Raw genomic sequence first — 15,873 nt, forward strand, 5'->3', positions numbered from 1 at the left:
TCTCTTTCCCCTCTCTCTCTCTCTCCCCCCTCTCTCTCTCCCCCTCTCTCTCTCTCCCTTTCTCTCTCCCCCTTGCTCTCTCTCTCTCTCTCCCCCCCTTTCTCTCTCCCTCTCTCTCTCCCCGCTTTCTCTCTCCCCGCTTTCTCTCTCCCCTCCCTCTCTCTCTCCCCTTCCTCTCTCTCTCTCTCTCCCCTCTCCCTTTCCATCCCTCTCTATCTCTCCTCCTCCCTCTCTCTCCCCCTCACTCTCTCTACCTCTCCACCTCCCTCTCTCTCTCTCCCCCTCCCTCTCTCTCTCCCCCTCCCTCTCATTCTCCCCTCCCTCTCCCCCTCTCCCTCCCTCTCTCTCTCCCCCTCCCTCCCTCTCTTTCTCCCCCTCCCTCTCTATATCTCTCCCCCTCACACTCTCTCTTTCCACCTCCCTCTCTCTCTCTCCCCCTCCCTGTCCCTCTCCCCCTCCCTCTCCCCCTCTCTCTACCTCTCCCCCTCACTCTCTCTCTCTTTAAACCTCCCTCTCTCTTTCACCCCTCCCTCTCTCTCACCCCTCCCCCTCTCTCCCCCTCCCTCTCTCCCTCTCCCCCTCCCTCTCTCTCTCCCCCCTCTCTCTCTCTCCCCTCCCTCTCTTTCACCCCCTCTCTCCCCCCCCTCTCTCCTCCTCCCTCTCACTCTCCCTCGCCCTCTCTCTCTCCTCCTCCCTCTCACTCTCCCTCGCCCTCTCTCTCTCTCTCCTCCTCCCTCTCTCTCTCTCCCCTCCCTCTCTCTCTCCCCCTCTGTGTGTGTCAGTGATGGGAAGCTTCCCCCTGGTCTGTGTGTGTTCATTTCTAGAGGTTTAGAATTGAAAAGTCAAGATGTTATGCTAAACTTGTATAGAACCGTGGTTAGACCACACTTAGTACTGCGAACCGTTCTGGTTGCCATATTATAAAAAGGATATTGAGGCACGGGAGAGGGTGCAGAGAAGATTTACAAGGATGATACCAGAAATGTGAGGGTATACATATCAGGAGAGGATGAACAGGCTGGGTCGCTTTTCTCTTGAAAAAAGAAGGCTGAGGGGTGACCTAATAGAGGTCTTTAAAATTATAAAAAAAATTTATAGAGTGGATACAGAGAGAATGTTTCAAATTGTGGGGAAGAACATAACTAGAGCCCATCAATATAAGAGAGTCACCAAGAAATCCAATAGGGAATTCTGAAGAAACTTCTTTACCCAGAGAGTGGTGAGAATGGGGAACTCGCTACCACAGGGAGTGGTTGAAGTGAATAGTATCGACACATTTAAGGGGAGGCTGGACAAGCATATGAGGGAGAAGGGAATAGAGGGTTACGCTGATAGAGTTAGATGAGGAAAGACGGGAGGAGGCTCGAGTGGAGCATAAACGCCGACATGGACTGGTTGGGCCAAATGGCCTGTTTCTGTGTTGTATATCCAATGTTATTCTACGTATCAGGGGACTGATGGTGCCGATAGAACCATAAGCCAACACTTGGACAAGGTACCAGGGAGTGGATGGTTCCCGCAGATCCACACATCAAAACTTGGACAAGTTATAAGGGGGTGGATGGTTCCCATAGATCCATACATCAGCACTGGGACAAGGTATAAAGGTGTGGATCGTTCCCATAGTTCCATACATCAACACTGGGACAAGGTACCAGAGGGTGGATGGTTCCCATAGATCCATACATCAACACTGGGACAAGGTACCAGGGGGCGGATGGTTCCCATAGATCCATACATCAACACTGGGACTAGGTATCAGGGGGTGGATGGTTCCCATAGATCCATACATCAACACTGGGACAAGGTACCAGAGGGTGGATGGTTCCCATAGATCCATACATCAACACTGGGACAAGGTACCAGGGGGCGGATGGTTCCCATAGATCCATACATCAACACTGGGACAAGGTACCAGGGGGCGGATGGTTCCCATAGATCCATACATCAACACTGAGACAAGGTACCAGGGGGTGGATGGTTCCCATAGATCCACACATCAACACTGAGACAAGGTACCAGAGGGTCGATGGTTCCCATAGATCCATACATCAACACTGGGACAAGGTACCAGGGGGTGGATGGTTCCCATAGATCCATACATCAACACTGGGACAAAGTACCAGGGGGCGGATGGTTCCCATAGATCCATACATCAACACTGGGACAAAGTACCAGGGGGCGGATGGTTCCCATAGATCCATACATCAACACTGGGACAAGGTACGAGGGGGTGGATGGTTCCCATAGATCCACACATCAACACTGAGACAAGGTACCAGGGGGTGGATGGTTCCCATAGATCCATACATCAACACTGGGACAAGGTACGAGGGGGTGGATGGTTCCCATAGATCCACACATCAACACTGGGACAAGGTACGAGGGGGTGGATGGTTCCCATAGATCCATACATCAACACTGGGACAAAGTACCAGGGGGCGGATGGTTCCCATAGATCCACACATCAACACTGAGACAAGGTACCAGGGGGTGGATGGTTCCCATAGATCCATACATCAACACTGGGACAAAGTACCAGGGGGCGGATGGTTCCCATAGATCCATATATCAACACTGGGACAAAGTACCAGGGGGCGGATGGTTCCCACAGATCCATACATCAACACTGGGACAAGGTACCAGGGGGTGGATGGTTCCCATAGATCCACACATCAACACTGGGACAAGGTACCAGGGGGCGGATGGTTCCCACAGATCCATATATCAACACTGGGACAAAGTACCAGGGGGCGGATGGTTCCCACAGATCCATACATCAACACTGGGACAAGGTACCAGGGGGCGGATGGTTCCCATAGATCCATATATCAACACTGGGACAAAGTACCAGGGGGCGGATGGTTCCCACAGATCCATACATCAACACTGGGACAAGGTACCAGGGGGTGGATGGTTCCCATAGATCCATACATCAACACTGGGACTAGGTATCAGGGGGTGGATGGTTCCCATAGATCCATACATCAACACTGGGACAAGGTACCAGGGGGTGGATGGTTCCCATAGATCCATATATCAACACTGGGACAAGGTACCAGGGGGCGGATGGTTCCCATAGATCCATACATCAACACTGAGACAAAGTACCAGGGGGCGGATGGTTCACATAGATCCATATATCAACACTGGGACAAGGTACCAGGGGGCGGATGGTTCCCATAGATCCATATATCAACACTGGGACAAGGTACCAGGGGGTGGATGGTTCCCATAGTTCCATACATCAACACTGGGACAAGGTACCAGGGGGTGGATGGTTCCCATAGTTCCACACATCAACACTGGGACAAGGTACCAGGGGGTGGATGGTTCCCATAGATCCATACATCAACACTGGGACAAAGTACCAGGGGGCGGATGGTTCCCATAGTTCCATACATCAACACTGGGACAAGGTACCAGGGGGTGGATGGTTCCCATAGATCCATACATCAACACTGGGACAAGGTACCAGGGGGTGGATGGTTCCCATAGTTCCATACATCAACACTGGGACAAGGTACCAGGGGGCGGATGGTTCCCATAGATCCATACATCAACACTGGGACAAGGTACCAGGGGGTGGATGGTTCCCATAGTTCCATACATCAACACTGGGACAAGGTACCAGGGGATGGATGGTTCCCATAGTTCCATACATCAACACTGGGACAAGGTACCAGGGGGCGGATGGTTCCCATAGTTCCATACATCAACACTGGGACAAGGTACCAGGGGGTGGATGGTTCCCATAGTTCCATACATCAACACTGGGACAAAGTACCAGGGGGCGGATGGTTCCCATAGTTCCATACATCAACACTGGGACAAGGTACCAGGGGGTGGATGGTTCCCATAGATCCATACATCAACACTGGGACAAGGTACCAGGGGGTGGATGGTTCCCATAGTTCCATACATCAACACTGGGACAAGGTACCAGGGGGCGGATGGTTCCCATAGATCCATACATCAACACTGGGACAAGGTACCAGGGGGCGGATGGTTCCCATAGTTCCATACATCAACACTGGGACAAGGTACCAGGGGATGGATGGTTCCCATAGATCCATACATCAACACTGGGACAAGGTACCAGGGGGTGGATGGTTCCCATAGTTCCATACATCAACACTGGGACAAGGTACCAGGGGGCGGATGGTTCCCATAGTTCCATACATCAACACTGGGACAAGGTACCAGGGGGCGGATGGTTCCCATAGATCCATACATCAACACTGGGACAAGGTACCAGGGGGTGGATGGTTCCCATAGATCCATACATCAACACTGGGACAAGGTACCAGGGGGTGGATGGTTCCCATAGTTCCATACATCAACACTGGGACAAGGTACCAGGGGGTGGATGGTTCCCATAGATCCATACATCAACACTGGGACAAGGTACCAGGGGGTGGATGGTTCCCATAGTTCCATACTTCAACACTGGGACAAGGTACCAGGGGGTGGATGGTTCCCATAGATCCATACATCAACACTGGGACAAGGTACGATGGGGTGGACGGTTCCCATAGATCCATACATCAACACTGGGACAAGGTCCAAAGGGGACTATTGCTGCCTGTAGAACCATCAACCAACAGGAGTCAACACCATCAGGACAGCAGGAGAGCAGAGCACTGGTAACAAATTAAGGTCAAAAGATAAAGGAAGATTTCTGTTGATATAGCGCCTTGCATCACCTCAGGATGGTACAACGCGCTTTACAGCCAATGAAGTACTTTTGAAATGTAGTCACTGTTGTAATATCGGAAACACAGCAGCCAATGATAACCAGATAATCTGTGTTTTCAGTGATGTTTGAGAGATAAGCATTGTCTAGGACACCGTGGAGAACTCCACCCCCCACCGCCCCCCGCCCCGCACTCGCCTTCGAAATCGTGGCCGTGGGATCTTTTACGTCCGCCCGAGAGAGCGGGTGGGTCCGCCTTCGGTTTAACATCTCGTGGGAAAGACGGCACCTCCGACGGCGCGGCGCTCCTCTCTGCTGAGAGATATGTTGTAGGGGGGGTTACGAAAGCTGCTGCTCCCATGTTTGCTGAAATTGCGTTTATTTGACCAGAATCAAGGCGATACAGTTCGAGACAAGATCCAGAATGCTTTCGAGTCTTTGCGGAACTTTCTGGACAAGGAGGAAAAAGCCATTTTGATGGAGGTCGAAGGGCAAGAGGAGCAATTCCTGCAACAACTGGAAGAAAGCAACACTCAAACTGGAGGGAACCCTGTCACCCTCAGTCACTTAATATCAGATATCAAAAACAAAATACCGCAGGAAGATATTCCATTGCTTAAGGTAAGAAAACTGGCTGCAGTTTTTAAAAAAATAAACCACCAAGGTTTTTAATGGCTTCTTTTATAGAATCGCACAACACAGAAGGGGACCATTCGGCCCATCATGCCTCTTTGAAAGTGTGATCCAATTTAGTCCCATTCCCCCCTTGCTCTTTCCCCATAGCCCTGCCAATTCTGGAGTTTGCTATGATTACCCTTTTGGAGATTAGAGTTTAATGCAGACCCTTGCCTTAAGAGACTAAATGGGTGGGGTAGAGTCCCTGCCGGGGTACATAAGAACATAAGAAACAGGAGCAGGAGTCGGCCATTCGGCCCCTCGAGGCTGCTCCGCCATTCAATAAGATCGTGGCTAATCCAATCTTGGGCTCAACTCCATTTTCCCGCTCTCCCCATACCCCTCGACTCCCCTGTAGTTCAAATGTCTGTCTATCTCCGCCGTGAATATATTCACTGACTCCGCCTCCACAGCTCTCTTGGGTAGAGAATTCCAAAGATTCACGACCCTCTGAGAGAAGAAATTCCTCCTCATCTCTGTCTTAAATGGGTGACCCCTTATCCTGAAACTATGCCCCTAGTTCTAGATTACCCCACTAGGGGAAACATCCTCTCAGCATTCACCCTGTCAATGCCCCTCAGAATCTTATATGTTTCTATAAGATCACCTCTCATTATTCTAAACTCCAATGAGTATAGGCCCAACCTGCTCAACCTTTCCTCATACATCAACCCCTTCATCTCAAGAATCAACCTCGTGAACCTTCTCTGAACCGCCTCCAATGCAAGTATATCCTTCCTTAAATATGGAGATCAAAACTGTACGCAGTACTCCAGGTGTGGTCTCACCAACGCCCTGTAAAGTTGCATCAAAACTTCCCTACTTTTATACTCCATAGATTCTACACAGTCTGAGGGTGGAGCAGGTCTCTCAGGAGCTTATTTAGGTGGGGGGTGGAGTTCATGAGACGATCAGTATTTGGGCTTTAAGTAGTGTTACAGTTATGTTCCTGGACCAGTAATCCCGAGGCCTGGACTAATAATCCACAGTAATTGCAAGTTCAAATCCCACCAGGGCAGTCTTAAAAAAAAATCTGAAAATAAAGTGCTGCTATCATGAAGCCACCAGACTGTCTTAAAAAGCCTAACTGGTTCACTAATGTCCTTTAGGGAAGGAAACCTGCTGTCTTTATCCAATCTGGTGATTCCAGTCCCATGCCAATTTAACTGCCCTCCGAAGTGACTTAGCCAGCCACTCAGTTGTATCCAACCTCCGGTCAACTAGGGATGGGCATTAAAATCATAGAACCATAGGAAGTTACAGCACGGAAGGAGGCCATTTCGGCCCATCATGTCCGCGCCGGCCAACAAACAGCTTTCCTGCCTAATCCCACTCCCCAGCTCTTGGTCCGTAGCCCTGCAGGTTAGAGCATCCCAAGTGCACATCCTGCTAAGTCTGTGTGTGTATATTGAGAATTACTACACAGACCACAAGAGTAAACTTTAACAGGTCTTTACTAGTTGAAGGTCAGGGCGGAACTGCCCAATAAATCATTACACAGCACTTATATACCGGGGTGGTCACCACCGGTATTACAGTATACAGCAGCCAAGATAAAGTAGTGCAACCCTTAAAATAGTTCTCTTAAAGGTGGAACGGTTACATACACTACAATCCTCCCTTTTTAGGTTAACAGTATATATTCCCATTAAACATAACATCATAACATATATACACAACTTCATGTAAAAACACTTCACAGATTCAGTCTCTCTGGAGGCTTCCTGACTCGGTCCGGATAACGCCTCGGTGGTGTAGTAGTTTTCGGTGGTGTAGTGGGTTCTTTTGGCAAGGTCGATTCGGCTGGAATGTCAGTGTCGGGTTCATCTGGTTCCAGTATCACCGGATCGGAGGTAGATACTATGGGTATCTCTGCTTCATCATTAGGCGTATAGAGTTGTGGTGTAGGTTGTCCCTTTTCGGATGACGCTATGATCTGGTCAGCATGGCGCTTTATTATGCTTTCACCAATGTCCACGGTATACATCAGCGGTCCTAGTCGTGTGCAAATAGTTCCAGGCTGCCATTTCTCGGTACGGTAGTCCCGGGCCAAAACTTGTTGACCTATCTGGAAGGTTCTAGTTGGCCTTTCATTCATGCCTTGAAAATGCCGGTTCTCTACGTCCCTTCTGATGTTTGGCTTGATCAAATCCAGCCGGCATCTTAGTCTTCTATTGAAAAACATCATGGCGGGAGTTTGGTTTGTGACTGCATGTGTTGCATTCCTGTACGCCAACAAGAAGTTATCTACCTTATGTTGTAGATTTATGTCTTCATTACCCATGGCCTTTATGGCCTTCTTGAAGGTCTGGACAAACCTTTCAGCTAATCCATTGGTGGCGGGATGGTATGGGGCGGACGTGTAGTGCTTAACCCCATTGTTTTTTAAGAACTTCCTGAATTCTTCGGACACAAATTGCGGTCCATTATCAGAACAGATCTGTTCCAGCAGCCCATTCCTGGCAAATATGGTCCTTAATACTGTGATTTTTTTTCCGTGGTGGTGGAGGACATCTTTATTACCTCCGGCCACTTGGAGTGTGCATCCACCGCGATTAAGAACATTGAGTCCATAAATGGACCAGCAAAGTCGATATCTACCCTTTGCCATGGAGATGAGGGCCACTCCCATGGATGCAGAGGAGCTTGTGGTGGGGCGTTTTGGACCTTCTGGCATCCTAGACAGCTCTTGGTCATTTCTTCGATGTCTCCATCGATACCTGGCCACCACACGAACGCTCTGGCTAGGTTCTTCATTTTCACTCCACCCAGATGCCCCTCGTGAAGCTCCTTTAGCACTTTATGCTGGAGTTTGGGTGGAATCACCACTCTGGATCCACACATCAAAGTTCCTCGGCACACTGACAGCTGTTCTCTTCTTTGCGAAAATGCTGGCAACAGTGGTTCGCCATGTGCTGGCCATCCCTTCACCGTTAAATCGTAGACTCGTGAGAGAGTCGGGTCATTTCTTGTTTCCTTTTCGATCGTAGAATTTGTTACTGGTAGACATTCCACTATGGTTGAGTGGAACATCTCCACTGGGTCCACTGTAGGCGCCTCTTCTACCGTTGGCAACGGTAGGCGTGATAAACCATCAGCATTCCCATGCTGTTTTGATCCTTTGTATTCTATGTCATATTGGTGTGCCCCTAGGAAAAGGGACCACCTCTGTAGCCTTTGCGCTGTCATAATGGAAACGCCCTTTTTAGGGTTGAATATGGATACCAACGGCTGGTGGTCTGTCAGCAGTGTAAACTTCTGGCCCTGCAGGTAATGATTAAACTTCTTTACTCCCCACACCAGGCTGAGAGCCTCCCTATCTATCTGAGCATAGTTGCGCTCAGCGGAGGTCAATGATCTGGATGCAAATGCGACTGGCCTTTCCGAGCCATTTGGCAACTTGTGTGAGAGTACTGCTCCAATACCATAAGGAGAAGCATCACAAGCTAAACGAATAGGTAGCATTGGGTTGAAGTGAGCCAACACTTCCTCTGAGGTGATCAATGTCTTGCTTTTGCGAAAGGCCTTCTTACAGTCCTCGCTCCACTTCCATGGTACTTCTTTCTGCAAAAGAGCATTCAGCGGGTGCAGCACCGTGGATAGATTTGGCAGAAACTTATGGTAATAGTTATTCAACCCTAGGAACGATCTCAACTGGGATACATTTTCCGGAGCGGGAGCCTTCACAACAGCTTCGATCTTGTCAGGTGACTTGTGCAGCCCCTCCTGGTCAATGACATGACCACAGTACGAGATCCGTTTCTGAAAGAACTCACATTTCTGGCGATTAACTCGAAGGCCATATTCCTTCAACCTGGTGAGCACCAGTTTCAAATTTGCAAGGTGTTCCTCATCGTCATCTCCTGTAATCAGGACATCGTCCAAGTAACATTGAGTGCTTGGAATTCCCTGTAATACCTGCTCCATGGCCCTCTGCCAAATTGCCGGAGCCGAAGCCACTCCAAAAACCAGTCTATTATATCGATACAAGCCTCTGTGCGTGCTGATTGTGAGATACTGGCGCGACTCTTCCTCAACTTCCATCTGTAAGTACGCTTGCGCCAGGTCTATCTTGGTGAAGCGTTTCCCGCCAGACAATGAAGCAAAGATATCCTCAATCCGCGGAAGCGGATATTGCACCATGTGAAGCACCGGATTAACTGTGATCTTGAAGTCTCCACAGATGCGGACCTTCCCCGGTTCCCCTGGCTTGTTACTCGATGAACGCTTCATGACGGGAACAATGGGCGTGGCCCACTCACTCCAGTCCACCTTAGACAGTACTCCTGAACGTTCCAGCCCTTCCAGCTCAGCTTCCACAGCAGGTCGCATCGCATACGGTACCGGTCTGGCTTTGAAAAATTTTGGGTTTGCATGTTCTGCAATCTTGATTTTTGCCTTAATTCCTCTCAGTGTTCCCAGTCCCGGTTGGAACACCTCTTTAGCCTCATCCAATATTCTGGACAATCGTTCAGATTTGACATCTTTTTTTCCGGAATCTACCGTTATTGCGTTTAGGGAGTGCCAGTCCATATTTATTTTTCTGATCCACTCCCGTCCCAGAAGTGGTGGACCTCCCTCAGGTAGTACATATAAGTCCATTCCTTGGTGTTCTTTGCCCTTGTGTATCACCTTGACTTTTATCTTTCCGATGGGGTATACTTTTTGCCCCGTGTATGTCTGCAATACTATCTCCGTATCCCGTAGGGGAATATGTTTGAATAACTTTTTGTAATCTTGCTTATTCATGACCGTCAACGCCGATCCGGTGTCCAATTCCATCTTCACTTGGACTCCTGCTATCTGCAGTGTGACCCAGATAGTTTGTCGGTCAGCTTCCTTACTCACGTTGTGAATTCTCAGACTACCCAGTTCCTTGCTGTTGGAGTCTGAATCCGAATTCTGTTCATCCGAACTCTTCTCAGCCACCTTATGTACCTTTCTGCACTTTTCCTGTGGTGACTTTTTGTTGCTGGTCTTCTTTCCTGACCGGCATACTTTGGCTATGTGACCAAGCTTGCCACATTTTCTACATTCCTGGTTTTTAAACCAGCATTGGTTCTGATCGTGTGTTGTCTTCCCACAACGATAACATTTCGTTGTACCCGAAGCCATTTGATCTACGCTGAGTACCGCTGCCTTCAGCTGCATTTCCGCAGTGCCTCTCGCTGCGGCTTCGTGCGATACTGCAATAGTGACAGCCTTATCAAGTGTAAGATCATTCTCTTCAAGCAACCGCTTTTGTGTTCCTTCTTTTGACAATCCACACACGAATTTGTCTCTCAGTGCCTCTGTCAGGCTTTCCCCAAACTGACAGTATTTCGCTGGCTTGCGCAGTTCAATTAAATACTCCGCGTTGCTTTCCTCTTTCAGTTGCGTTCTCGCATAAAATTTAAATCGTTCCGCTAACATCAGCAGTGTGGGGTTCAAATGGTTCTTCAGGACAGCAACAATATTAGCGAAAGTCTGATCCGCCGGTTTAGCTGGTGATAGAAGATGCTTCAATAGCCCGTATGTCTTCGCACCCATTGAGTTTAGTAAGGTTAGTGCTTTATCTTCATCTGATATTTTATTTGCCTTACAATATATCTCTATGCGTTCTACATACGTGGGCCAATCTTCAACATCGGGATCGAAATCGTTGATGTTACCACGCTTAGGCATCCTCGCGATCCTCTTGAGAAACAAAAGAATTTTTTTTTTTTTTTTTACAGAATGGCGGTTTCCCGCGCTTGTCTTCTTCCCCCGCCTCCGAAAATGGCGGCTTCCCGCGTTTGCCTTTCTCCCCCGCTGGCTGTAATGGCGATTGCTGATTTGCTGCGTTCGCCCTCCCCCAGCGGTTTTCAAATCGTGCCTCCCAGCCCCTCTTGCAGTCCGGTCCTTTCCCCCCGGCTGCGGCTGAGTTCTCCGCGGTTTTTTATTTTTTTTTTCCCGCACCTTACGCTGACCCGGTCGCTGCGCCTCGCGGCCTCGTTCGCTGCCTGGCCTTTTTCACCGGTCGCGGTCGAGCTCTCTCTCGACGCTGTTGCGTCTCCCAGCCCGCTTGCAGCCCGGTCTTTCGCACCGGCTGCGTTTGCTTCACCGCGGCTTCCGTGCCTTACGCTGCCCCAGTCTCAGCACCTCTGGCCCCGACTTCTGTCTGGCTCCTTTCCCCGGCCGTGGTCGAGTTCTCCGCCCTTATATCCTCCGTTTTTTTTTATATTTTCTCCCCTACTCACAGTCAACGTGGCCGACTTGCTGCTCGTCGCTGATCGGCTTACCCACCACCGTGATAAAAGGGATGATCACTGCCTGTTGCTGATGGAAGGCTTCGTGTCAGAATTCTTCCTTTGCTCTGCAGACCTGAGTCTTTTCTCAGCAGAATGATGAGGGCGGATGCCTCCTCTTGACGCCCGTTAAACTGCCTTGGATGTATCTCTGCCGCAGGGTAAGATCGTACTCGTCGCCACTGTTAAGTCTGTGTGTGTATATTGAGAATTACTGCACAGACCACAAGAGTAAACTTTGACAGGTCTTTACTAGTTGAAGGTCAGGGCGGAACTGCCCAATAAATCATTACACAGCACTTATATACCGGGGTGGTCACCACCGGTATTACAGTATACAGCAGCCAAGATAAAGTAGTGCAACCCTTAAAATAGTTCTCTTAAAGGTGGAACGGTTACATACACTACACATCCAAGTACTTTTTAATGTGGTTAAGGTTCCTGACTCTACCACCCTTTCAGGCAGTGAGTTTCAGACCCCCACAACCCTCTGGGTGAAGAAATTTCCCCTCAAATCCCCTCTACACCTTCCCCCAATTACTTTAAATCTGTGCCCCCTGGTTTTGACCCCTCTGCTAAGGGAAATAGGTCCTTTCTATCCACTTTATCTAGGCCACTCATAATTTTATACACCTCAATAAGGTCTCCCCTCAGCCTCCTCTGTTCCAAGGAAAACAGACCCAGCCTATCCAGTCTTTCCTCGTAGCTAAGATTCTCTACTCCCGGCAACATCCTTGTAAATCTCCTCTGTACCCTCTCCAGTGCAATCACATCTTTCTTGTAATGTGGTGACCAGAACTGCATGCAGTACTCTAGCTGAAACCTAACTAGTGTTTTATACAGTTGAAGCATAACCCCCCTGCTCTTGTATTCTATGCCATGGCTAATAAAGGCAAGCATTCCGTATGTCTTCTTAACCACCTTATCTACCTGGCCTGCTACCTTCAGGGATCTGTGGACATGCACTCCAAGGTCCCTTTGTTCCTCTACACTACTCACTGTCCTACCATTTAATGGCCCAGAAATTCGTGTCGGGGGCTTCCCGTTGGTGCAAGCCCCTGACCTACACTTACATTGCGCGCCAACAGTTGAGGCCTGGGCCTGCGTGGATTTCCTGTCTGTGGCCCGGTCTAGCTCCCGGCGCGCTGTGCTTGCGGGATCCAGCTGCGTACTTAGTGCGATGCGTCGGCTGGGATCACGTGAGCACTGGGCAACCAATCGGAGGAGGGAAAAGTCCATTCATGAGTTTGACATAAGAAGTGTCAAACTCATGAAAACTCCGGGCGCCCAAAACAGTACATAACCTTAAAATAATTTTGTTTTTAAATCACACTATTTAAATCAACTATAAATAACATTAAATAACCATTTTAAACAATAATTTAAATTTTTGAAAAAAATAATTTTATAAAAAATCGGAGCTCAAAATACACTTACCTTACTGTAAAGTGTGATGTATATACCTTTAAGGGGGGAACTATCTTTTACAGCTCATGTATACTGCAGTACCGGCAGTGACCACACCTGTATATAGCACTGAGTAGAAATCTGTACAGATCAGTTCCAGCGTGAGCCACGTTGAGTAAACACCTGTTGTACCATTCTCCTGCAGTCTGTGTCTTATTATACACAGACACAACATTGGCGACAAGGCAAGTTCGAACCTACCTGCAACTCTGCATCACCTCCCGGGGATTCGTTCCTGGAGATCAGTGGATTGGAGGTCAAGGCCAGAGACTCGGGCGTCGACCACGGGCAACCGCCCAGTCATCCAGCAGAGACTCGAGAATTGTGGGGGAGGCTGTCGAGAGCCAGGCTTGGCTTTCCAGTCGAAGTGGTCCAGCGAAACGGGCTGGCAACAGGTAGTGCGTTGACCCTTCCCGGTCAGCGGCGGGCTAGAGCCCGACCGAGCGGCACAGCAAAGGGCCGAGCAGCGTCGACGGGGGAGAGAGAGAGAGGGCAGAGCACACAGGGCGCAGCCGGTGTTCAGGGGCCGAGCAGCGTCAAAGAGAGGGAGAGAGAGACGCGCAGAAACCCGCGAGGCGCCGCCATTGCCACGAGGACCGCCGAGAGCGGCATTGGCAGCAGCGCAGGAGAAGCGCGCGAAACCTGCGCCGCCATTGCCACGAGAACCGCCGGGAGCGGCGTTGGCAGCAGCGGGGGAGGAAGGAAAGCGCGGGAGATGCCATTTTAAGCCATTGGGAGACGCCATTTTAAACTACACCCAAAATGCTGAAGAGTGGCAGTATCACCGCATTTGACAATGAAGTCAAAGATTGGACGACATATGTCGAACGAATAGAGGTATACTGCAAGGCAAATGAGGTGTCAGGTGACAAGAAAGCGTCAGTATTGTTAAATTTAATGGGTGCAAAGACGTATGGCTTATTACGAAATCTAGTAACCCCAACAAAGCCAATGGAAAAGAGTTTTGAAGACATAGTAATGATACTACAGGAACATTTAAACCCCACACCACTGCTGATAGCAAAAAGATTCAAGTTTCACAAACGGAACTGTAGTGTATGTGCCTTTAAGTCGCTCCTGTATACTGTAGTACCGGCAGTGACCACACCGGTATATAAGCTTTGCGCATGCCTCTGTACCCCCAGTCTTGAGACCACCCTCCTCCAGTAAAGACCTGTTTATTGTTAATGTACAGCATCCGTGTGATTATTTAACAATAGCATATCCACTGAACCACTGATCCAACAGTGGCGACGAGTGTCGATTCAAATCTACCTGCAACATAAAAAAAAAAAATAGTCGAGGCCAGGAACACGGGCGTCGACCACGAGCAACCGCCCAGCAGTCAGGCAGAGATTGAACTTCGCAGGAGAGGCTGTGGAGAGCCGGGCTTGGTTCCCCAGCCACGACGAGCAATAAGAGACCGACGACAGGTCCAGCGCAGACCCTTCCCGAGCAGCGGCGGCTGGAGCCGACCGACGGCGGAGAGAAAGCCGAGCAGCGTTGACGGGGTAAGACAGAGGGTGAAGAGCGCAGGGCGCAGCCAGGGGTTGAACACCGAGCGGCGCCGAGAAAATGAAAACAAACCGGAGAGAGAGAGGGTAATGAACAGCTGGGTTCTAGACTGAGCGGCGTCGAAAAATATAAAAAGAAGAACGCACAGAGCACAACCAGGGCTCACGGGCTGAACAGGGTCCATGGGGCGAAGAAAGGGGAGCGCGGGAGATGCCATTGAGCCGCGGAGAAGAAGGAAGAGCGCGGGAGGCGCCATTTTTAGAAGCCGCAGCGGAGAAGAAGGGCAAGCGCGGGAAGGAAGGAAAGCACGGGAGATGCCATTTTGTGCCAGCGGAGAAGAAGGGGAAGCGCGGGAGACGCTATTTTTGACAGTTAACTCACACCCAAGGATGCCGAAGAGTGGCAGTATCTCTACGTTCGACAATGAAGTCGAAGATTGGGCGACATATGTGGAACGTATTGAGGTGTACTGCAGGGCGAATGAAGTGCCAGATGCTAATAAAGCACTGGTTCTGTTAAATTCCATGGGTGCAAAACCTTATGGGTTACTGCGAAGAAGCCGGTAAACAAGAATTTTGAAAGCATAGTAGAAATCCTACAGGACCACTTAAACCCCACACCGCTGCTGATAGCAGAACGATTTAAGTTCCATAAAAGGAACCAACACAAAGACAAAAGCAATGCTGAGTACCTAACAGAACTGCGCAAGCTATCGAAACACTGCCAGTTTGGAGCGGGACTAGCAGATACGTTAAGGGACAAGTTTGTGTGTGGGCTACAAAGTGAAGGAACCCAGAAATGGCTTCTATCAGAAAAGGACCTTAGGCTGGACAAAGCTTTCAGTATGGCAGTATCACTCGAAGCAGCCACAAGGGGCACTGCAGAGATACAACGGAGACTGCAAGAATATGGCACCAATGAAATGTCCTATGGAACAGGGAAGTGCTATCGCTGCGGCAGAACAACACATGACCAGAAAGATTGTTGGTTCAAGGACCAAGTGTGCAGACAGTGTGGGAAAGCAGGACACATAGCAAGAGTCTGCAGGTCTGGGAAGAAAACCAACAGTAAGAAATCTCCACAGGAGAAGTACAAAAAGGTACACCAGGTGATGGACAGTGGTTCAGACGAACAGAAAAGTGACACAGACTCCGGAAGCAAGGAGCTGGGTTGTCTGAAACTACATAAGGTAACAGAAATGGAGGATCACCAGACTATCTGGGTTACACTCAAGATAGACGGAGTCCAAGTGAA

The 15,873-nt window shown here is 49.5% G+C and overlaps 1 protein-coding gene across 1 annotated transcript in view; it reads left to right on the forward strand.

The window, feature by feature from the left end:
- Positions 1-15,873, forward strand: part of LOC147095694 (E3 ubiquitin-protein ligase TRIM39-like) — a 131,260-nt gene that overhangs the window by 74,470 nt on the left and 40,917 nt on the right. Inside the window, exon 3 of the mRNA XM_085973694.1 lies at positions 5,087-5,317. Coding sequence (XP_085829820.1) covers positions 5,087-5,317 — 231 coding nt within the window. The remainder of the gene's footprint in view (positions 1-5,086; positions 5,318-15,873) is intronic.

This window comes from Somniosus microcephalus, unplaced genomic scaffold (assembly GCF_052327205.1).
Source record: "Somniosus microcephalus isolate GS21.2 unplaced genomic scaffold, FLI_Smic_1.0 unresolved_chr1, whole genome shotgun sequence".
NCBI lineage: Eukaryota > Metazoa > Chordata > Chondrichthyes > Squaliformes > Somniosidae > Somniosus > Somniosus microcephalus.